Source organism: Mus caroli, chromosome 15 (assembly GCF_900094665.2).
Source record: "Mus caroli chromosome 15, CAROLI_EIJ_v1.1, whole genome shotgun sequence".
Taxonomy (NCBI): Eukaryota; Metazoa; Chordata; class Mammalia; order Rodentia; family Muridae; genus Mus; species Mus caroli.
The window spans coordinates 66570086-66594085 of NC_034584.1; the positions used below are offsets into that span (position 1 = coordinate 66570086).

At 48.0% G+C, this 24000-nt stretch overlaps 1 protein-coding gene across 3 annotated transcripts in view; it reads right to left on the reverse strand.

Moving 5' to 3' along the window:
• Trappc9 (trafficking protein particle complex 9) overlaps nucleotides 1-24000 on the reverse strand; it is a 481588-nt gene that overhangs the window by 418526 nt on the left and 39062 nt on the right. For all 3 annotated transcript variants that reach the window (XM_029469729.1, XM_021182812.2, XM_029469728.1), the window contains 2 exons: nucleotides 14869-15085; nucleotides 1630-1773 (listed from right to left, as the gene is read on the reverse strand). In XM_029469729.1, coding sequence (XP_029325589.1) covers nucleotides 1630-1773; nucleotides 14869-15085 — 361 coding nt within the window. The remainder of the gene's footprint in view (nucleotides 1-1629; nucleotides 1774-14868; nucleotides 15086-24000) is intronic.

The window sequence follows — 24000 nt, forward strand, 5'->3', positions numbered from 1 at the left end:
CACACCCACATCACAGCAGGGACACTATCCTGCACACCCACATCACAGCAGGGACACTATCCTGCACACCCACATCACAGCAGGGAAACTACCCTGCACACCTACATCATGGCAGAGGGTATCTTCCCAGGAAACCAGATGAGCCCCAGACCACTGGGAGCTGAGGATCTAAGTGGAAAGGCAGGTCTGATGGGGCAGCCACAGAGCCCTCTTCTGATGACTTGACTCTCTGGGACAGAGGGAACACCACAGTGAGCTATCTCACAAGCTGCAAAGATAATATACCTGGGCTGAATTACACAGATGACAACTGAACCCCAGAAATGAGACAACACCCAATATCAGTGAGGAAAGATACTTGGGGAGAAAACTTGATAAAGACAACGTGGTAAGGTAGACAGATACTGGGCACTAGGACGGCATGGCATCCTTGCCTGCGGTTAGGAAGCCAGACAAAAGGCTCCAGGAGGCAGCAATGGCCATAAGAGCACATAGGGGCTGTCAACCTCTGCTTGTTCCACTTCCATCGAGAGGACAGTTATAGAGATATCCAGGCAGTGAAAACCCACAGAGCTGTGATCTGAGGACTTGAATACAAGTCTCCACTCATATGCCACATGTTGGCACTCACACTTTACACAATGCCCCCCAAGGACAAGGAACCTCCCGTGGTTTGAATGCAAACACATCTATAGGCCCTGAGTTGGGAGATTGTGGAATTATGTGGATAGCCCTGGGGTTGCTTATCAAGGAGTCAATCACTGGGTGAGTAGGCAGGACTTCTGGGTTGACTAGGGGAAAGAGAGAAGCTGGAGGGAGGGAGAGTCCTTTTGGATGGGGATAGCATGAAGACGAGATGTAGCTACTAGTATCTCCCAGTTTCAATGGCAGACCCATCAGAATTCCCATCAGGGTTCGCCTCTGGAGGATTTAGATTTAATAAGGCTTACAAGATTAGGAGTTTAGTTGTGCCCAGCGATTGCGTTACCAATGTTTCTGAACTAAGTTTGTGTTGTGTCTTCCTTCACATGGCCACTCGCCTGGTTTCAAGAGAGAACAGTATACAACCCACCAGTTGTGTGTTTAGCAAGCTGGGTGGAGAGATTTTGGAGCGCTGAGTCAGAGAGTCTTCACCAGATAAGAACTGGCTGACAAGACCGCCGGGGCTGAGAGTAGCTGGGTGTAGAGCGGGGACTTGCCGTTCTTTTTTAATATTTCCCTCAACAGTGGAACCTTTGGAAGATGGGAGTCACTGAAGGAGTGGTCCTTGAGACTTGTAGCACAACTCTACTTCCTGTCCTGTCTCTTTCCTGTGCTGTGAAGACGTGTGGAGGTGAGGCCTGACAGCTCTATCGCCTGCCACCATGATGTATCCCCCTCATACCATGAGGGAAAAAAAAATCCTTCCTCCCTTAAGTGGCTTCATGTCAAATATTTGGTTAGAAGACAAAGTAACAAACACAGCACCTAGGCTGGAGGCTGAGAAGAGGGCTAACCAGAAGAAGAGGTGAGGGTAAGCAAGAGGAAACATGGGAAGAATGGCTAAGAGTGGAAACAGGTAGCCACCACCAGCACACCCCAAGCCACACCCAAGGCTCCCTGGAAAGGAAAAAGTTCAGATTCACTCACCCTGGTCAGACAGGAAGTCCAGCATGGTCTGCAAGAGGAAGGAGAGGTGCCGCACAGACAGTGCGGGGTTCCCCATCCTGCGGGAGGCGTAGACCAGCTCATGCAGCAGGCGCATCTGAACGGCAGCCCAGCCTCGGTGTGTGCCTGTGGTAAAGGTCACAAAATCCGTACTCAGCGTCATGTGTGAAACGTGGCAGCTCACAGACAACGACCTCAACTATCAACTCAAAATAGACAAATCAAAAAAAAAAAAAAAATAGACAAATCAATTACCACCGCCACTACAACCCTTCCCCCACTGCTACCACCCCCACCCTACTAACCCTTCCCCTAACCCAGCATCCTCCCCAATCCCAGGTATAGTGTTGCTAGAGAAGAACATTGTTCATACATTAAGAATGTCCCTGCCTGGGGACAGGGCTCAGTGGTAGAACACTTGCCTAACATGGGCAAGGTCCCAGGATCTAACCCCAGGATAGAAAGAAAACTAAAATAGTCAGCCTTACACCACTCTTTCTCTCTTCTATGAAGACATGACTTCAAAGCATCCCACTAAAATCACCGTCATACAGTTCCAGGAAAAGACTGTCCCCAGTGCATTTGAGTAATGGAGAGACGTTTTCTCAAGAAGTGATGACCCTGGATGAACCATCACGATCAACAATCAAGCAGATTACTCTGAAAGCCACACTGCTCTGAAGCACAGGAGTGGAGAAATAAATACATAATGGGGTCATCCAGGAACCCGAAGGCCCTCCTTCCCAAACGGCCCAGAGCGCTTGAAAGTAAAGGTAGGCAGACTGGTTATACAGCCTACTTGAACATGTTTCCTTAGAATGCAGAATCCTGTGAGCCTGCCTCCTGTCAGCAACAGTTACTAACTCAACAGAGTTTTTTCACCCTAAAACCTGATTTCTGAAAGAAGATGTGGACATGGGGGGGGGGGAGTTCCCAATAATGTCATGAGACTCTAGAGGGCACAGGCAAGCTGTGGGAAATGACTTTAAGTATAGTCAGACATATTGCACGTCTGCCATAGGCAGAGCTACCTCGCAGCCTCTGTCAACCTCCCTAGGGACACACACACACCAGGAGTCCACACCCTGGGATGTAAGGACTCACACATGAAGAGTATTTTTTCATTAAATATTTTCTTTATTTACATTTCAAATGCTATCCCAAAAGTTCCCCATACCCTCCTCCCCACTCCCCTACCCATCCACTCCCACTTCTTGGCCCTGCGTTCCCCTGTACTAGGGCATATAAAGTTTGCAAGACCAAGTGGCTTCTCTTCCCAGTGATGGCCGACTAGGCCATCTTCTGCCACATATGCAGCTAGAGACACAAGCTCTGGGGGTACTGATTAGTTCATATTGTATGAAGAATATTTTTTACTTACCATACATAGTAATAGACTCCCTTGTGGCATCTTACGGGTTTTTTTATTTTGCTTTTAGATTTATTATCTTGTGTGTGTGTGTGTGTGTGTGTGTGTGTGTATGTGTTTACCACATGCATGCTGGTAACCACGGAGGTGGGAGAAGGGTCTTTCATTCTCCTGAAACTAGAGTTACAGATGATTTTGAGTCTCCACGTGGGCACTGGGAACCAAACTGGGATCCTCTACAAAAGCAGCAATCACTCTTAACTGCTGAGCCATCTCCCCAGCCCCCGTACGACACGACGTCATATATGTTTGGTTTTGGTTGATCCTCTCTCCCCTGCTCTCTCCTCTATCTCCCTGCCTGCCCTCTCCACTTGCATGTTCCAGCCTCAGTACCCCATTTTTCATGTTACGTGTGTTCTGTTACCCCACTATCTGACTTCCTAGAAAAATCCTCCTTTCCCCTTTACCTTGGCCTTTGTAGTTTGCTGAACTCTCCCTACACTCCTGCATGTGCACACATATCCGGTAATTAGAAGGCAGGGTCGGCATATGAAAAAGAACATGTGCTGTGTGTCTTCTGGGCCTGGGTTACTTCATTTAATATTTTCTAATACCATCCATTTTCTTGCAAATGACATAATTGTATTATTCTTTCCAGCTGAACAGAACGAAGCTGAGTATGTGTGCTGCTTTTTCCTTATCTGTCAGCAGGCGATGGGGACCTAGGTGGGTCTGTGTCCTTGATACTGTGAAAAGAGCATCTGTAAGCACAGGCGTGCAGGTAACTCTCTGCTAGGATATTTTATGTATACGCCAGGTGTGACAAATCTGGGCTATATGGTCGTTCCTTCTCTAGTGTTTTGAGAACCCATACACACTGATTTCCATAGTGGCTATACCAATTTACATCCCCACCAAAGAGTCCTTCCTCTTTCCCCATACCACCCCCAGCATGTGCTGCTGCCGCTCCTGAGTGGCACAACATGGAGTGTCCAAGTGGTTTTCACTTGCCTTGCCCTTCTGAATCTGGAGGTCGAAAGCTTTCTAAAATGTTTACTGGCCATTTGTATTTCTTCCAGCAACCCTGTTCAGATCATCAGCCCATTTCTGATTGGCTGCTTGGGTTTGATGTTTAGCCTTCCATATTTCAGAACTTAAGCCCTGTCTAAAGCATGCTGGGAAGGGCTTTCTCCCATTCTACAGACTGTGTCTGTTTGCCCTGATGATAGTTTCGTTTGCTATACAGAAGCCTTTTAATTTCATGTTATCCATCTGCCAACTTTTGGGGTAACTCCCTTTGAGTTGGGGTTCTAGTCACAAAGTTCTTGCTTATACCGATATCTTAACATACTTGTCCTGTTTTCTTCTAGCAGCCCCAGTGACTCATTCTTTGAGATATTTGATCCACTATGAATTAATTTTTGTGCAGGACGAGAGGTGCAGCCCTAAGCTCATTTTTTCTGAGAGTGAGGATCAAGTCTCTGCAGAATGACTTGTTGACACCTTTGTCAAAAGCTAGACACCCATGGCTCTGTAAGTTTATATCTGGGTCCTTTATTATGCTCCATTGGTCTACATGTCCGTGTCTGTACAGCACCATGCTGTCTTTGTTACTATGGCTCCGTAGTAGAGTTTGAAGTTGGGTACTGTAATGCCAGTATTCTTTTTTTCCTGGGATCACTTTGGCTGTCTTTTCTGTTCCTGTATGAATTTTAAGGTGTTTTTTTTTTTCTAGTTCTGTAAAGAACACTATTGGAATTTTGATGGAAAATAGCACTATAGAGACTTTAATGTGTACACTGAACTTGCCCTCTACATCCCAATGTGATCTCAGCACTTGAAAGAAGGTGGGGCACTCAGAGCCTTAACACTGCTCCCCCCCCCCTCCAATGACTGTCATCAACCAGAATGGTGAGTCCCTGCTTAGCTGACACGCAGGTCATAAAAACACATACAGGGGGATTCAGGCTCAGGCAAGACAGATGCGCACTGGAAACTTCCAACAGCTCATAAGAGTTACAGTTAGCACACACTCCCTAAGAACCTAATGCACTACAGCATGAGAGCGCATTAGGGGGACAATAGGGTGTACACTGTGTGTGGATAAGCCCATGGGAGGTGCAGATGTTGCTGAGTGCTGTGGGGGCAGTGGAGGGGAGATAACAGGCCATGTGAGCTAGGGCAGGCAGGGGAGGAAGTTGCAACAGGGAAATAATAGCCCTAACTTGTCACAAAGCTGTGAGCAGCCCATTTAAAGTGCTTTAGCCATTTATCCTAACTTCTCAATAACTGCTAGCTGATAAATGCTAATATTATGACTCAATGAACGTAATGTGTTTAACACACAGCATCAGCCTCTGACTCTGTGGGGTGATTAATGATCCAGACTGCTCCATTATTGTACTGAGCACAAACCCTTGATATACCAGATCTCCACTGCTGTGGTTATTGGGTAAAATTACCTTCTTATACGTCAATACCCACCCCCTGCTCCTGCCTCATAGGCTCCTGGACCTGAAGACTGTCTGGTGCTTATTATAATACCCCCAAAACAGAGGCTTGTATAGACTCAGGCGCCAGGTCAATGTCAACTAACAAGCAGAACGAGAAATACACATTGCCTCTACTACATGGTGAGCACAGACCACCGATTTGTGCGATTTGTGCATTCTAACCTCTGCCAGTTTGCCTAAGATGTTCCATGCAACTCCTGGCCCCTGCTACCCTTGTCTCCCACCACCTTGTCCTGCACAGCCCTCAGCTAGTAACAGGCACAGCAGGGTTCCTGTAAAGCTCCCGATTCTGTTTCCTCCTTCAATTCTTCATTGCCTTGGCAGCAACAATGTATCTTATTCATCCAAGAATCCTTAATGCCTGGCAAGAGGCCTGGAGCATGATGGGTACTCAACTAGCGTGTGGGTCAAGATGAGTCTTTTGCCAGAAAACTCCCCTTCTGTTTTAGATGGGCACATGCAAGCATGTCAGCATGAAGTGGCATGGCTCCAGGGATTTGCTGGGTGCTGGGCTCGCTTCCGCTGTTTTCTCCAGTCCCTGTATATTTAGGATACTTCATAATAACATATCAATTAAAAACCTGGAAGCCAACCCAGCACCCACACAAACACCTCCACAGTACATCCCAGGATGTGACCTATCTTCCAGAAACTTCCTGGAATATATACAACGGTGACAACATCTTGCACCCAGAAGGAGAGTGGAGAATGAAACACATCCCTGCCATGTTTCCATCTGGTCAAAGGGGCTAGGACCAAACACTACAGCAGAAAAGAAGTTTAGGAGGCTTAAGCGTCTGTGTTATGACCAAGCTGGTCATACCTTCAAAAAGCCCCAATTCTCATTCATCTCAGCCAAGAGCTCTTTCTCGTGCAAGAAATCACTGACTATCACTTGGTTATTTTTCCAAATGGGTAATGGTCCAGTCACTACCACAGGCTCACATGAGTAAGACCTCCCCCCACAGGGCGGGGGGGTGGGGCAGACTTGCTCAACAGTGAGCCCTGCACACGTGGTACCTCCTCTGTGGCCTTCCCCCTATAAAACACTGAAGCTTTAGTAAAGACAGATTTGCAGCATTTGACTCGGGTCATCGAAGTTCAACACTCGGGCTTTGACAGCTGCCATTCGGCAAAGCAGTTCTGAGGCTCTTTCAGAAAAGTTCCTCGGCAACATTCACCCTTTCCTTCAGGAAAAGCTGAGCCAAAAGCAAGATGGAGAAACCTTCTCACACCACAGCACAAATAAGATTAAGATAGAAGATGTGGTCCCGTAAACCAGCAAATACACAGAGCACATGAGCAAAGGAGCTGGGTCGAGCCTCTACAGCCAGCCAGCGAGAATGCTCAGCTCACAAACAAGACTGAAGCCACTTCTGAACCCGAGAGATCTAACAACATGGCTTTTATTCACGAGTACAGGGTTTTGGTAGATTTCCATTTAATTCTCTGAGAAACGTTTGAAGTGGAAATGGGGCTTAGAGTGGTTTTTATTGTCTAGAAATGCTGCCAGCTGACATTTACCATTTTAATTCTATTGGTCCTCACTCATGAAATAATGGCAAATGTCCCCTCCCAAAACAAAAGTCCAAGTAAAAAGGACAGAATCACCTGAATTTTTCAAAATAAATATGTTCCGCTCTCCAGCCTTGCAAACGGCAGGGGACAAGTATAGCAGCTGACCACAGCGCTGTGTTGCCCGCTTGCTGGCTCTGGCCCTTCATCACCGGTATTCACAGGGACACCTCCAGCAGGATGCAAAAGACAAAGGGACTGGCACAGAGGACCTGGCAGGATGCTGGAAAGGTAGCATTGAATAATCGCAGGAAGTGCCAGAGAAGGAAGGGCAGGCAAGCGTTCGGGAGACAGGTAAACAAAGGAAGTCCATCCAGGTGGAAGCAACATTGGAATTCTCAGAAGACAACAGCACCCAGCTGGAGGGTGCTGAGGAGGCCAGGCAGGTGAGGACAAGGGGTGAGTTCCTCGGAAAAAGAAGAGCTACCAAGGACCTCAGATGCTGTGTTCTCAGGCCCTGTAGACTCAAGACAACTCTGAGTGTGGCTTTGCACAAAGCCCCAATGATTTTAGCCTGAAGCCAGCCCAGAGTAAAGTTCAAAGATGCCAAGGGAGATAACAGAACAGCCATTCCAGTCTTGCCTGGAGTCTCCTGAAAGCACACCAGATGAAGGTCTTGTTCACAGGGCATGTCTCGACATCTTAAAATCACCTTCCCACCTCTCTTAAGTGATCATTTGGAACTTCAAAAACTCTCCTTCCTCTCTTTCCTGGCTCTACCCTTAGCACATCAAACCCCTCCAGCATACGACAAAGTCCTCCTGGACACTTAACAACCCTTTTCTCTTCTGCCAGTACCTCTAATTCTCTGATTGTCCAGAATCTTCTGCTCTCATCGCCAATCAACACCATCAAGCCCACAGGAGGGCCACACCAGTAATGGACTTCAGCTCAGCTGGATGCTGGCCTTAAAGGCTCTTGATACTCAGTCCATCTTCTAATGCCACTTTCATGCCATCCTGGGGAAAGGTCAGACAACTTCACCCAACCCTCTCATAAGCCAGTGTCCCCAAGATCCAGACACACAGAGAGCATGAGGTAACTTGGCCAAGCTTATACCGTTGGTAATGGTGTCCTGGACTTCCATCCCTTCCTATGTATGATGCTCACAATACCTCCCATTGTGAGAAACAGGTTAATCACATCAAAACTAACTATGTTCAGTAACTCTCAGAAACAGGTTAGTCATATCAAAGTATCTCCAAGAGGCCGGCCACAGCCTGCCTTAATGTGGGTCAGACAGGTGCCCTGAGCGTGTGCAGCCACAGGCTTGAGGTCTAGCAAGGCTGGAGATGGGCCAGACTCACCCAGTCCTGGAGGGGGCCAAAGCCAGGCAAGCCCAGCCCAGATGCCCTGCACAGACCATCACTCTGCATGGCAGCTGCTCTAAATCCCACAGAAAGAACAGGAAATAGCACTTCAATGTGAACAGCTCCTTTTCTGTAATATCCAAAAAGGGCAATTTTTTTTTTTTAACAAATAGAAAAGGTCCCTGACTGCCATACTTCACATAAAGCTACAGTAACTAAGGCAGTGTGGTTTTGGCAACTAGTCAAATGAAACAATTGATAAGGAGAATGCAGAAATACGCCCACGTAAGAACAGTCAACGCAGCTCTGACAAAGGAGCACAGAGACCCAACAGAGCAAAGATGGGCCTCCCAGCAGACCAGCCTGAGACTCGGGATGGCCACCGGCTGGGCAGTATATCAAGATGCTAACTGTGGGCTTCACAAATAGTACACCAAAATGGGCCTCCAATAAGGTAGAAGGTTCTACGTGTTTATAGAACCTCTTTAAGTTCTATGAAACTTTCCCCTACAAGTTGATAAGTGAAAAAGGTGGGTAGTATTTGGTAGAGTAACAGAAGTTTAGATACAGCTCCAAAGTTACTACTTATGAGAAAAAAAAAAAAAAAAGAACTGACGAAGTAGATGCCATTAAAACTGAAAATTGCAGTTTGGCAGATAAGCTACCAAGAAGAAGAGAAAACAAGAAGCATGATGGAAGAAAATATTTGTCAAAAGTATCATTAAAGGACTGTTCTGCATATTATGGATGCAGATAACAAAAAAACAAACAAACAAACAACAAAAAAAAAACTGTTTTTTAAGTGGGATCACCAGAAGAGACATTCCAACCATAGATGAACATAGGAAGAAATGCTCAACATACTTGCTAGAAAACTGTAAATTAAAACAAGATTCCACCACTCACCATCGTCCAGAACACTAATGGTACTGTACTGTAGTCCAAAACACTAACGGTTTTGTGTGTCAACTTGACACAAGCTGGAGTTTGTGTCACACAGAAAGGAGCTTTCTTTGAGGAAATGCCTCCATGAGATCCAGGTATAAGGCATTTTTTTCAATTAGTGATCAAGGGTGGGAGGGTCCATTGTGGGTGGTGCCATCCCTAGGCTGGTGGTCCTGGGTTCTATAAGAAAGCAAGCTGAGATGAAACTCAAGAAGAACGAAGACCAAAGTATGGACACTGTGCCCCTTCTTAGAATTGGGAACAAAACACCCATGGAAAGAGTTACAGAGATAAAGTTTGGAGCTGTGACGAAAGGATGGACCATCTAAAGACTGTCATATCCAGGGATCCATCCCATAATCAGCTTCCAAACGCTGACACCATTGCATACACTAGCAAGATTTTGCTGAAAGGACCCAGATATAGCTGTCTCTTGCGAGACAATGCCGGGGCCTAGCAAACACAGAAGTGGATGCTCACAGTCAGCTATTGAATGGATCACAGGGCCCCCAATGGAGGAGCTAGAGAAAGTACCCAAGGAGCTAAAGGGAACTGCAACCCTATAGGTGGAACAACATTATGAACTAACCAGTACCCCAGAGCTCTTGACTCTAGCTGCATATGTATCAAAAGATGGCCTAGTCAGCCATCACTGGAAAGAGAGGCCCATTGGACTTGCCAACTTTATATGCCCCAGTACAGGGGAATGCCAGGGCCAAAATGTGGGAGTGGGTGGGTAGGGGAGTGTGGGGGGAGTATATTGGGGACTTTTTGGATAGCATTGGAAATGTAAATGAGGAAAATACCTAATAAAAAAATTAATTCAAAAAAAAAGAAAGAAAGAAAGCTGAGNAAGCCAGTAAAGAACATCCCTCCATGATCTCTGCATCAGCTCCTGCCTCCTGACCTGTTTGAGTTCCAATCCTGACTTCCTTGGTGATGAACAGCAGTATGGAAGTGTAAGGTGAATAAACCCATTCCTCCCCTAATTGTTTCTTGGTCATGATGTTTTGCATAGGAATAGAAACCCTGACTAAGACAGGTACCAAATGCTGGCCAGGACACTAAGCCGTGGTAACTGTCACCCACTGCCTTGGGGAGTGAAAGATGGTACTACACTTGGGAGGACAATTTATCAGTTGCTCACAGACTTGTGCCATATGACGCAGCCGCCGTGGACACTGGCCTGGCAGGTGAATGTGCCCACACAGACTCTTCCCATTGGCGTTTATGGCTGCTTCAGACAACCAGGATGTGCGAGGTGAGTATACACATGCCTGATATCATTTTGCAGAGGAGAAAGGTGTGAAGACCGTGAAAGGATGTGTGGCTAAAGGGGCCTGGGGCGAAGAAGAGTGCGAGAGAGCTTTGGGAAGGGACAACTACTTCATGTGACTCTGTAATGATGGATCCATGTCACCAAACACTGGTCAAAACCCAAAGACTGTCCAGCACCAAGAGTGACTCTGATGTGAGCTGTGGACTTCAGCAAAGGCCAGACTATATTGGGTCATCAGTTGTAGCAGATGCTCCACTAGTGGGCCTGCTAGCTGGTGGGGAGAGCCATGCCTCTGCCCTGCACTGCATGATCAAGTTTTCTGTGGATCTGAAGCTGCTTTGAAAAATAATGGCTTTTTAAAAAATTTTATTTTTATGTATGAAAGTGTTTTCTGCCATGTATGGATGTATACCATATGTGTGCCTGGTGCCTGCAGAGGCTAGGGAGTGTAGGATCCCTTGGAACTGGAGTTACAGATGGCTGGGGGCCATCATGTAGATGCTAAATAAACTGAATTTATTTGGTTTTCTGCAAGAGCAGCAAGTGCTTTTAACTACTAAGACATCTTGTCAGCCTCATGCCTATCTTTTTTTTTTAACAAAACAAAATCATACAGAGGAAAGTGAATTGATGGAAAATAATAAAAGTCTTGTGTGCTCTGTATTTGTGCCAATGGGATGGCTCAGGGGGTGAGGAAGCCTTGCTGCCAGGCCTGATGACATGCTATCCCGGGACCCACAGAGTGGGAGGAGAAGACTGACTCCTGCAAGCCATCCTCTGACCTCCACACGCAAGCTGTGGCACATACACAGAGAGAAATACAGAATTATAATGTCTTGAATTAAGAAGACTCACTTTCAGAGCTGCTACTAGTGAAGGAGACATAAAAATAACCCATCCCTCCACTATGAAACTGCATACTAAAACATGGCAGAGGGCTCCAGGCAGCAGGAACCATTCCAGGCCACACTGGGGTCACCGGCCAGCAACTAGCTATACCTTTGCAGAGGCTCGAAGGCAGCCAGAAAACAGGACTGGATAGCTGGTGCTAGTGTTGGAGGCATGCTGAGGCTGGTCAGCAGCGTCCCAGTCTGCCTCGCCCCGCCCGCAGTCCTGCTACGAGCAATGCCAGAGTGTGCAGGGGATGGCATTTCCTTCACAGGCATGATTCTCTATTTCTCCTCCAGAGGGAAGGAAACTATCTAAGCAGGCTGCCGAGGTGACTGCAAAGAGGCCAGGAACTCAGGAATGGCTGGACTCTGGATGAGCTTCCTCATCTTCTCAGTCTTAGAGGAACTCTCAAATACCGGCCCAACCCCCTCCACTTCCCCACCCTCTCCCCGCCCCTGGCATCCAGATTCCCTCCCGCCATTGATGTATGTCCTTGCTGCTGGAACAAGACAGGGCAAGCCTCTGGCATGACGCCCACCGTCTTCTGCATGCTAGAGAGCCGACAGGAGTGAAGGAGAGCAGCAGAGGGCAGATGGGAGATGACTGCAATGGTCACTCCATTTGGAGATTTTAAGCAGCTGGTGTCCCCAGGTTCCATGCAGCTTTCTGCCTAGAAAGCGCTCATGGGCTCAGCAGTGCTCTGGGAGCTAAGTGAGGGCCTATGGTGACAGCTGCAGCAGAATTACAATGGAGACCGCCCAAGAAGCATACAGAGGGCTACAGAGACCAGGACAGCTTCTGGGGAGCAGCCCACGAGGCTCCTGTGCTAGACAGACAGAGATCAGCTCTAACACCCAGCACCAGGCACATCAGTCTAATGCCCACTCCCCCAAGGGGTGTCAATCATCAACAGGAGCTCAACAAACCTCAGCTCCAAACCATCTCTGGAGGGGAGAGAGGAAGGAAGTTACAGAAAAGGAGGCAGGTAACAGCACAGATAGAATCCATCAAGTACATGGGTTCTGGAAGAGAACCTGGCTGAAGGAATCCAGATGTAACTGACAGGTGCTCGGAGCATCCATGTATCCATCCCAACTCACAGTTCAACATCCAGCACAGTGAGCATTGCAGGGCCGTTGTGGACTCTGCATGATCATCCTGCCTACTCTCTGCTGCCTCCTCCAGCTCTTCCAGCACACGAAACATCATTCTAGAGGCTTCCTCTGTTCCAGTAGCAAGAGCCATGAAATCTCTGCAGAATCTAAGCCCTTCTGGAAAGAGTCCCAGATCCTCCTCTTGACCCCTTGCAATCCTAACAGCTAAGAAGAAAAGCAAGGGACAGGAACCATCAAGATGGCTCAGCGGGCAAAGCATCTGCCTCCAAGACTGACGACCTAAGTACCATCTCTGAAACCACATGGCAGTAGAGACACAATCCCTACAACTTGCCCTCTGACCTCTGCATGCACACACAGCAGAGTACTCACACGCACACAATAAATAAATTTGTTAAAAGAATATACTTTTAAGGTCAAGGACAAAATCTGCTTCACAGATTCACCACACAGCGGTGTGTTGGGTTGAAGATTGAGGGTTCCAGGCCACCCTGAGCTAGTCAGTTCAAGGCTAGCCTGAGTTGCATCATGAGATCTTGTCTTAGAAAAGTTAAATCAATGAAAGACACTGTCTACAGTGAATCACAGCCACTGATGGTACTGAACATAGACAAATGCCAAGGTCCATGTTTAATGTTTTTAAAAATAACCCTCAGTAGGGGTGCAGGATGGAGGAGATCTGGCTAACAAGGTCACAGGAGAGACAAGATCTTCTGTGAGCCTAACATAAAAGGACACACCAGCAGATCTCATGAATGGAAAGCAGCCCAGTAGACCCCAGCCTACCTACCTCACCCCCATGATTGCAGGGAAGCAAGATATTGTCTGCTTTGAAGACAGAATTCCAGTGTTCAGGTGCTCTGTTCCCATGAGACTTTGCAGGGTGAGAGGGGAGGGGCAACACCTCCCTCCCTTCATAAACCTGCTATACATCTGAGCACGGGTGTCGCAACTGACCACCAAGTGACCACTCACCCAGGCCAGTCTCTCCTTAGCAGGCCATGGACCCAGACTCCTTCTGTCTCTTTACCAATCTGAAGAGCCCCTTGTCCTGCCAGGCCACAGCTTCTTCCCTCTTCCAACCCTGGAACCCTGTTTACCTCCTAGGAAACACCTCCTCCCCTCAGCAGTAAAGGCATCTTGACACTACCTTGACGTACTGTACTGAGACAACGGCGGATGGCACCACACCTGGACCAGGACCGACTAATGATACAGACCTCTGGCCCCAATTCTTCCTCTATTTAAACCTAAAGCCCATCTCCATTTACAAGAAAACAGACTTGGGGCCACTGGGCCCTTGATCTGCTCCTTCTTGTCTAAGACTAAAACTCTTGTCTGTGCTTGCCTCAAAGATAAGAAGGGTTGTCCTCTCAAAATTATTAGCTCTCAGTGTGTGCTCTGCCAAGGGTTTTAGTCAAGTGCAACAAGTGCCCAACCTGGCCTGCCCACCACCTACTCTCTTTGAGGGGCAAGGAGCTCAGACAGGGACTGTCTGGCTCATTCCGACACAGGATCTCTGTAGCCCAGACTGGCCTCAGATTTATGTTCATCCTTCAAGTGCTGGGCTTTCAGGTGGAGGCCATTAGACCTGCCCCTCCCACCTCCCCCTGCCCATGACATCTTAGTGACACGAATGTGGCCTATGCTACTTTCACAGCTTGCCAGACAACAGAGACTATAGCCCAAAAGGACAGTGCATCTCCCCTCTCAGCCAAGCAACTCCCTCCTAAAGATTCTGGTCTGCTGGAGATGGAAGTGTCAACAGGAAGAGCTGCTTGGGAAGATCGGGTGCTAAAGGATCTGGGGAGGATGACATCTATACACTAGTCATGTGAAAGGGGAGGAGTGGGATTTGTGATTGAGAGTGGGAGCACTGGGGATCTGTCTGCATCCTAGTGGGATTAACAGCACAGAGGACAGACGACTCAGGTCTCTCTTATTGAAAGCCTGAACCATCTCTAGTTCTGGGTCCCCATCTAAAGCAGTAACTAAGAGAAGGAATTTGATTAATTAGACTTTGGCCAAACTGAGGGTTGTATTTGTCTATAGCCCTCCATGAATTCATGTCAAGTCATTGCTTCTATGTGTGAGGCAGGGCTTGGCCACTTTTGAACCACACGTGCCCACCACAGTCTGCAACACTCAGCAGCTGCTCAAATGCACAAGCTAAATGGAAATACAACAAGCTCGACCCCAGCCAGCCCCAGGTCATCATGGATACCTTTGCTGAAGTCCTTGGGATCTAGCGACAGACTGTAGCCAGGCAGCGTCTCCAAAAGGAGCTTGTAACAGGCCCTCCAGCCAGGTTCTGCAATGCTTGGTGCCACACACTGCATGGCAGCCACTCGCTTGAAGAATGCTGACTTGCGGTGGAAGCCAATCAGCTCGTAGAGCTCAGACAGGATGCTGTATCGCTGGATTTTCTCTTCTTCCGAAAGCTGAATCACAAAGAGAAAGCAAGATGTTTTTGAAGAAACTTCCAAAGGGACAAAAGAAAGACACCTGGAACCTCTTTCCATAAAGGAGAAGAAAGAAGACTATTGTGATGCAACAATCCTGAGGCTCTAGGACCCCTGTGAACACCGCAAGACAGCCACCCATGACCAGTGGCTTTAAGCACATCCAGCCTTTTGCCAAGAAGGCCCAGCTTCTCAGGCATGAGGAGGTTATCACACAACATGTGTGACATCATTCATGAGAAAGAACAAGAGTGCATCATGACCAGAGGACTAGGGAATGCATTTTGTTCAGCTTCTCAGAACATGACACGTGGAGCCACGTGACTAGAAGATGATACCACCTTAGACTTGAATCTTCCTGGCTTATAGCATGTTTCCTTCCACTAAGGCCTCCCAACGGTGATCAGCAATAACAACTCCGGTGGGTAAGCACCCAGTCTATGTGCATAAACCACAGGCTTTATTTAATCAACTTGCATTCCAGAACTAGACCCACTTCCTTGCAGACAAGGTCTTGCAGAGCAGTTTCCTCCAAGATTGAAACATTCCATCCTGCAGGAATGCTTTAAGATAAAAAGAAGGGCCAGGCAGTGGTGGCGCACGCCTTTAACCCCAGCACTTGGGAGGCAAAGGCAGGTGGATTTCTGAGTTTGAAACCAACCTGGTCTACAGAGTAATAAGTTCTAGGACAGCCAGGGCTACACAGAAAAACCCTGTCTTGAAAAACCAAAAAAAAAAAAAAGAAAAGAAAAGAAAGAAGGAAAACAACTCAAAACAGTTTCAGGAAGTCCCTGAAACTGACTAGATTTCCTAGGTCCCTCAGTATCAGACTAACCAATAAAGCCACTAAGTGTCACTCTTAGACAAGACAATCTGCAAAGAAGATTCAACCAGCGCAGCTGCCTGGAAGAGATTTAAACTAACTGAGTCACTTGCAAAGGACTCTCCAACCTACTGAGCTGCCTGAAGGCTGTGCAGCAAGCATGCTCCAGGTTCCCAGCTTTTGTGAGATGTCATCCATGCTGGGGTGGGCTTCGGTGATACAGCTGGCTCTGAATCACTTTTGCTCCTGTAAGTAACCCCAAGTTGGACTTTGGTGGTATCTGGACTTTGGTCTTTTGGGAATAAGTGTGTTTTGTGTCTCCCAGGAAAGGTTTGTCATCCCACACAAGGATGCCTGAAGCTCTGAGAGGTGCTGAGAAGCCCCAGAAGTCACACAGCCAGGAAGACCCAATAGCAGGCTAGGACTCTGCCAATCATATGTTCCCTATCTCATTGCTCCTTTGGGGAGAAAAGCTACCATAATCCACACAGTTCTCTTGATAAATGGCCCCCTTCTAGCCATGGCCTTGGCAGTGGGTTTCTAGATATTTCTGTGCTAACAAAGCCATATGAGAAAACCCTGCACAGTGGCCTTCTCCAAAAACTCCTCCTGATACCCTAGACCTCAGCCCTGCCTGGACCCTTACTTACTACATGACCCAGAAGGTGCACCAAGGGATCTCTGCAAGGTTTCCTCTGCGTTCCACAAGCTATCCATACTCCTCGCCACACTAGCATTCCTGAATCACAGCACAGAGGCATCACCCTGCAACAGACTGAATATCTGTGGTCCTCTGCCCTCTGAGAGACCATCAGGTCAGAAGTCCTTATGAATGGGACTAGGGCCCTTATACATGAGGCTGGGCATAGGAGACAAGGCACCCGTGCACTGGCAGCAGCCCTCACCAGACCCCAGACCCTAGTGTTGCTGGTTTTGGAAAATAACCATGTGCTTTTCAGAAGCCCCAGGTCTATAGGATTTTGCTGCGGCCGCCTAATGGACCTGAGATGGCCATATGTGAACTGCTCTGCAGCCCTGCAGTACACAAGACACAGCACAGATGCCTCACAGCCAGGTTTTTGTTGCAATCCCGACCCATGCCCACTCAGAGAAAGCAAGGCCATTCCCAGGTTCCTTTACTTGCAGGTACCTACTGCCCCTCCCTTGGAGCCTGTGCACTAACAGACAGATGCCCAGCTTAGAATCCATGGGGAACATTCCAGTAAATAGGAAGGCAGAGAAACAGAATATGTACTGCACATATGGTGAATACTTCCAGACAATGGCCTACAAGAGCTAGGCAAACTCAGAGGCTCTGGGGTACGGGGTGCCCCAGCTCACACATCTCCTAGAAGCTATCCTGATGGTGTGTTCCCACACATAGCCTCCCAGTATCAGTCCTGTCCTGCACTGTTCGCACTGAGCCTCTTCCCCCTGCCCCGGGGCAGCCAGACTCCTCCAGAGTAGTAACTTCAGTTCCCGCTCACGGGGAGGACACGCAAGGACCACGGTGCTTCATGCACTCACAGATGTTTGATGTCACCAGTGCCTGTGGCTTTTGCCATTCTACTGGAGTTGCTTGGCAGTTCCCTGATAAGCAGGCGCTGAGCACCCTTCCCTATGATTAACTGGCCACACTTGTATCTCCCTTTGTGAAGTATTTGTTCAAAGCTTCTGGCAGTTTTTAAAATTAGGTCGTTCGTCTTACTACGGAACTGGGAGCTGGGCTCATTCTTCAGGTTCCAAAACCTGAGTCTTTAGTCATCCATGTTTAGAGAATATTTTCCCCTGGTCTGATGCCATTGTTTTTCCTAAGAGAATCTTCTGATAAGCAGAGGCAACTCGTGTGAAAGAGCTCACATGATCAAGCCCTTGGTCTAAGAAACCTTAGGTCTCAACAATCTACTGAATGCTTCTGCAAGTGTATGGATTGATACGTGGTCACTCAAACCTGCACAGGACTCAGCTTTGCTTCAAAAGGACTCCTGTGTGCTAGTGTCAGCCGTGACAGGGGACAAAGAGAGTGATAAAAGAGAGGCAAACATGTTGACTGCCTCCATCAGGTACTGGGAGACCCCTAGCCCCTCACCTGACATCCTGCCTCCTGAACATGACAACAGATACTAGTGGTGGTGGCCTCAGCTGGGGCCCCTGCGGCTAAATACAAGTGACAGGAAACTGAGGGCCCAAAACTTGGTCACTGTGCTCCATGGTTCTCATGGGACCTATCACAGATAGAAGACTGGAACAGTCCTGTAATCTAGACTCTCCTTCTTCCTGCCATATGAGTGTAACATGGTGACAAATAGTAAGCCTTCCCTACAGATGGAACTGAAAGGACTTCAGACCCTAGAAAGGTTTCTCCCGGGAGAAAGCCTGGGCACAGCTGGTTTCTAGCACTGTGTGCCATGGACTTCCAGATGACACAAGTCCTGGAAGCCTGGGGAAAAAGCTGTGCCGGGCTAACGTGGGCAGCAACCTTGAGAGGATCTGAGAGAGTACAAAATGGTCCCAGGCAAAATCTTGAGATGCAATCAAATCCCCACACTCATTTCTGAACCCCTGGCCTGCGGGGGGAGGGAGGTGGGGTATTAATCAGCACATCCTTGTCCTGATTTTTCAGCAGGCTGAGTAGTCACGACCTCTGGGTCCAGGGCCCAGATGTTTATGCAAATTTCTAGCAGAAGCATCTCGAAGACACTCAAGATGAGAGGCCTTAGTCATTGGTATCAGCTCACCACTCCAGTACTCCAGTTCCAACTGCAAAGTAAGCGGAGACCCACGTCGTTCCAACATCAGAAGGAAGGTGGTGGCGTTGTTGGAACATTCTGGCAGGGCAGAGCAGAGGGCAGCACAGTGCAGTTAGCACACTGAGCCATAGTCCATCGAGTAGCCAGCTTTACCATTTTGCCTCTTGGAGAAAGAGGGCATAGTCTAATGTTTTTGGTGGCTGGAAAGGCTAAAATGAAGTAATGTGGACATTTAGGAAAGGTCTACAGTTCTCAGTAGGTGTTCAAAACAACAGGGCATATGACTGTCACCGAAGACATCTGAGAGGTGTGTGTGCGTGTGCACATGAATCATGAATACGGGTGCCCACGGAGGCCAGAAGGAAGCCTAAGATCCTCTGGAACTGGAATTATGGGGTGGCTGTAACCCACGAGATACGGTTGCTGGGAACTGAACTCCTATCCTATGCAAAAGCAGCAGGGGTTCCTAACATCTGAGCTGTCTCTCCAGCTCCTCTGGATAAACTTTTAAAATCACAGGTTATAACTCAACGAGTCGGCCAGGAATGCCTTTGAAACTACAAGAATCGACAGAGCTCTAAAGACCAAAGCATCATGGGAAGGAGCTTTGGGACACAACTCGCCTGCACACTCTCCAGAATACGAGACACAGACAAATTGTGTTTTCTACATAATATCTGCAGCTACCACACAGAAAGATTACATATTCAAAACTACACATAATGTCCACTTAGCCTGACATAGTGGTACACACAGTAGGACCAGTGAGGTACCTGAAGACTAGAACAGAAGAGTCACTTGAGTCCCAGAGCAGATCAGGTGGGCAGCACAGAGCGATGCCTACCTAAAAACATTTCTTTAAGTTTAGAAAATTAAGTTTCTTTTATATACATTAAAAAAGAAAAAGCTAAAAAAGCTAAAACCGACCACTTTCCCAATTTTGCCTGCTTTATAAAGAATTCTTCGCTGGACTGAAATCTTTATGAATTTTGTTTTTTAAGCTACAGTTCCAAATAGAACAAAACCTTGAAAAACATGTCGAAAACTAAGAAAAGTAATGAATTCAGAAAATGGGAAGACAATCTACAGTCAACTGGAAATTCCCAAAACACGTCATCTAACCCAGGTAATGAGATAAATCAGGAAGTGAACATGCAAAATACAAACAAGGAAAACAAAACCAGAAACTAAAAAAGAAACTGACATTGCAGCAGGAAACCATGGAAGGGGCTGAGGGTTTCCCCTGGGCTGAGACTGCAGCTCTGCGGTTCATAAGTGGAGCTCTTTGCCTGCTATGTATGAATCTGAGGGTTCAATCCCCTGTACTGGGAAGAGGCAGAGAGGGGAGGGGGAAAGGGAGGGAAAGGTGGAGGTGGAAGAGAAGAGGAGGGGGGAAGGCAAGAGGGATGAGAAGAGAGGAAAGAGAATTGGGGGGAGGGGTGATTGCAGCTCTTTAGTACAGCCACTCGATTCTTAGAATGAAAGACAATGTTGTTTGTTTTGCTTTGTAGGGAGGTTGGAAGAGCTGAGACAGAGCTATGTCGCCTAGGCTAGTCTAGAACTCACTATGAAACCAGAGTAGCCCTGAACTCTCCACCCTCCTCCTGCATCCTACAGAGTGCTGTGGTCACAGGTGCATAGCACGATGATGGTTACTATGGCTAAACTCCCCAGATTCGCCTACAGAGGCAATGAAGTCAGCATCCAAATCCTTGCTGGCTTCTTTGAAAAAACTAACAGGTTTATCCTAAACTTCATATGGAAATGGAAGAGACTCAGAAGAGTCAGGAAAAAAAATCTTGAAAAAGATAAATTTCCAACACTAAATTTACCATAAAAGATCAAGCATGGTGACACGTGCTTATAATCCCAGCTCTTGGGAGGCTGGAGCAGAAGGCCCAGACTTTGAGGATAGCCTGGTCTACGTAGCAAGTATGAGACCAGCCTGGGCTACATAGACACATCCTGTCAAAAAGCAAACAGTGGAGCTTTGGGCTCAGTGATCCCTCCTGAACCACACCAAAAGCATATGCGGTGTGCTAACATAACATGCAGAGAAACTGGATTCCATCAAAGGTAGAAAGGCATGTCTGTGAAAGACATCACAAGTGGGCAGGGCCACGGTGGTGGACACGCAGTGTCTCAGCCACTTGGAGGATGAAGTGTGCCCATCACTTGAGCCTTAGAATTGAAGACCAGTCTGAGCAAGAAAACAAGAGTGTTGTCTCTCAAAAGACAAATGAAATGGTACACATTCCTGCAGGGCGGAGACCTGACAAGAACACACCCTCTGGATCACACTAAGAGCTCCTACATCCATACAACATGCAGAGCCAGCGAAGGATTGACGGTCTGGGTGGTACAGTTTGTGTTCGATGTGCATGAGACTCTGAGTTCAATCCCTGGCTCCAAAGACAGGTAAAGGCTGCAAAGGGCTGCAATGGAAATGTGTGGATGGCCGGTCAGCACGGAAGAAGATGCTCAACAACACGGGGCACGAGGGAAATGCAGATTAAACTAGAGCCACACATCCCTCCCTCCCTTCTTGCTGCTACAGCAGCTGCAGTCAAAGATGCAGGCCCCACCTATTCAGGGCCTCCTGAATGGAGAATGGAGCCCTCAGATCCTGGTGGTAGCCGTCCTCAGCAATCTGACAGTGCCTCATAACGCTGCAGAGTGGTATATGGCCCAAATGTACATCCCACAAGGAGTGAAAACACATTTCACAAAACCTGCATGTGAATGCTCACAGTAGCATCTTTCAACAGCCAAGAGGAGGAGGAGGAGGGAGAGGAGGAGGAGGAGGAAGCAGCAGCCCCTGCTGTCCACTGGTGCATAAAAGGAAAAGCCAGACCTATAAAAAGAGTGGCTAGTATCTGGCCACAGAAAGGAAATAGGTACTGACTTCCACTATGATGGGAACAAACTTGCAAACCTGTGCCAGGCAAGCTAGCTAGGTGCCGAGGGCAGTCACCACCCTCTGGCCTGTGGGCATCCCAGTGTTGGCTGCACTGCTCTAGCAATCTTCCAGAGCCTTGAAGCTCTCCCAAATAAAAACCGAGTCTGCTGTGCATAACAAATATGAACTAATAAAAACAATTCCTCACAGGAGGGCCTTGAAGTGTTAAACGCAGAAAGGCTGTGGGGCTCTTTGTGGGACGCCTTGCATCCCTACCAATGGTCACTGCTGTCATTGCTCTGAGCGGTGCCGACACTGGAGAGAGCAGCCGGATGAATCATGCGTCAGAGATTAATAAGTGTCTCCTCGTCTCTGACAAGCACTGTGCCTGCACAGAGAGATGAGTAAGCCCCCATCCCTTCTCCAGATCTGCGTGTATTACCAGACTCGCCTACTGAACACACAGTTTTAACATTCACCTCAGCTGTAACCTCCTAAGGTAAATACCCTGGAACCTCTAAAAGCAGTGTGTCTACGGTACTCTCTGTTTCTGCATCTGTTTACATTCTGCCTTGTTCTAAAGAAGAATGTAAAATCAATTTTTCAAACACACACAATTTAAGAGCAGTAACGGCCAAAATATAAAAAATCAAGGTGAAAAAAAATGAGATTATAGTTAAATAAAACCAGAGGAAGGTTCGATCAGAAAAATGCCTGCCAGGAAGTGGGTGTAATTATTAAGGTATCTGTAGACTTGATGCTAAGGTTCCTAACTGCTAAAGCAGAGAGGGAAATCCAAGACTCCCCAAGCCCATGAGACCAGAGTGACTTGCAAGTCTCCAAAGAGGAATTCCCAAATATCCCTCTCACTCCTCGTTAAAAATTACAGCTGCCTGCAGGACACTGAGGTCTGGCTTCTTTTATCACTTTTTTCGGGTTAGAGTGGAGATTTGAAACTCAGCTCAATGGGCAGTGCCTTGTCCAAGATGGGAGGGGGAGGGGCGGGGGTAGAGCGGAGCTGGCCCCCAAGGGGTCTCTGCAGACCCCTGGCTCTGGAATGACTGAGCCCCCCTCACTGTCCTCAGAGACTTCCACTCCCCTGGACATTTAGTCAAGCCACACACCAGAATCCTGTTAGACCAGAAATTTCTCAGTTTTCTCTCTCTCTCTCCTTCTCCCATTCCAGAAAGGAATCTAGCAGGCGACCTTCCTCCCCCCACCATCCCCCTTCAATGGTTTCCTTGTAAGCACTGTGGATCCCCCCACGGTTCCCCCACAGTTCCCCCACGGACTGACTGGCCCTGGAAGCCATTGGCCAGTTGGCCAGCTTTGACCTGTCACAGCATTACCTCAGCCCCTTCCCCAGATGACACCCTTGCCCACTCTCCCACCCTTCTGACTCTGAGCTCAACCTGACAGGAGCACTCGGGATGCAGTCACTCTGGTGCCTACCAGGCACTTGCAGGGTTTCCTTAGCAACAGCTTCATTAAGGAAACCCATCGAAAAAGAAATCCGAGGAGGAGGAGGAGGCTGTTCTCGCATCTGAACAGAGTAGCCTGCATAAAATCTGAATGGCTTTGCAAAGAAAATTAACCAAAGACAAAGAGGTTGAAAGTCCCCTCAAGGAGAATGTTTTAAAGGGCACCAATTGTTCTGGATCTTAGAGATGTGAGGAGCCGGAGGACGGGGCCATGCTGCGACCCTCAGAAGCTGGTCTAGTTTTCCAGACACTTCCTCAGTAGCACTTTCTCGTAAGGTCACCTGCCATTTTCTGTTGAAAACAAAAATGTATTCAGTCCCTCAGACAGCCCAGGGTGGGGGAGGGGAGCCGCCACCGGGTTGGGCTTTTGGAATCACAGCGAGCGAGCGAGTGAGGGGGACTGAAAGAACAATGGGAGACTTTGTGAGCTGAGCTGGGTCTCACCCCTCAGTTTCCCTGTCTTTAAAACTGGCTGCAAGTGGTGAGGAAGGGAGCTGATGAGACCTTTCTCAGGCCCAGATGGAGCCGCCACAAGCCCCACAAGCCAGCTACAGGGGAGACAGTCATCACAGCTTGTGCGTCTTTCTTTGTTGGACCTTGCTCTACGTTGCAACAGTGCTTATGCTCCTGGGATGAAGGCCTCCCGAGCTGTTCCTCCGTAGAAGGTATCTGATGGGAGCGTGGTCTTTGTTTCTGTAGATCTGACTCACTTGGGAATTGTTTACCTCCATGTCTTTTGTTTATCTGCCGGTTTCCCTTCCACTCCTCAGCGCCGGCCAGTGTGGACCATGACTGTCTGCAGCTCACTGGACTTCAGGAGCAGGCTAGCATAGCAGGCAGGCAGACAGAAACACTTTGCTAGTGTAGCTCCTGCCCATCCCAGAGGGAAGGGAAGGGAAGGGAAGGGAAGGGAAGGGAAGGGACACGAAGAGTGCATGAAC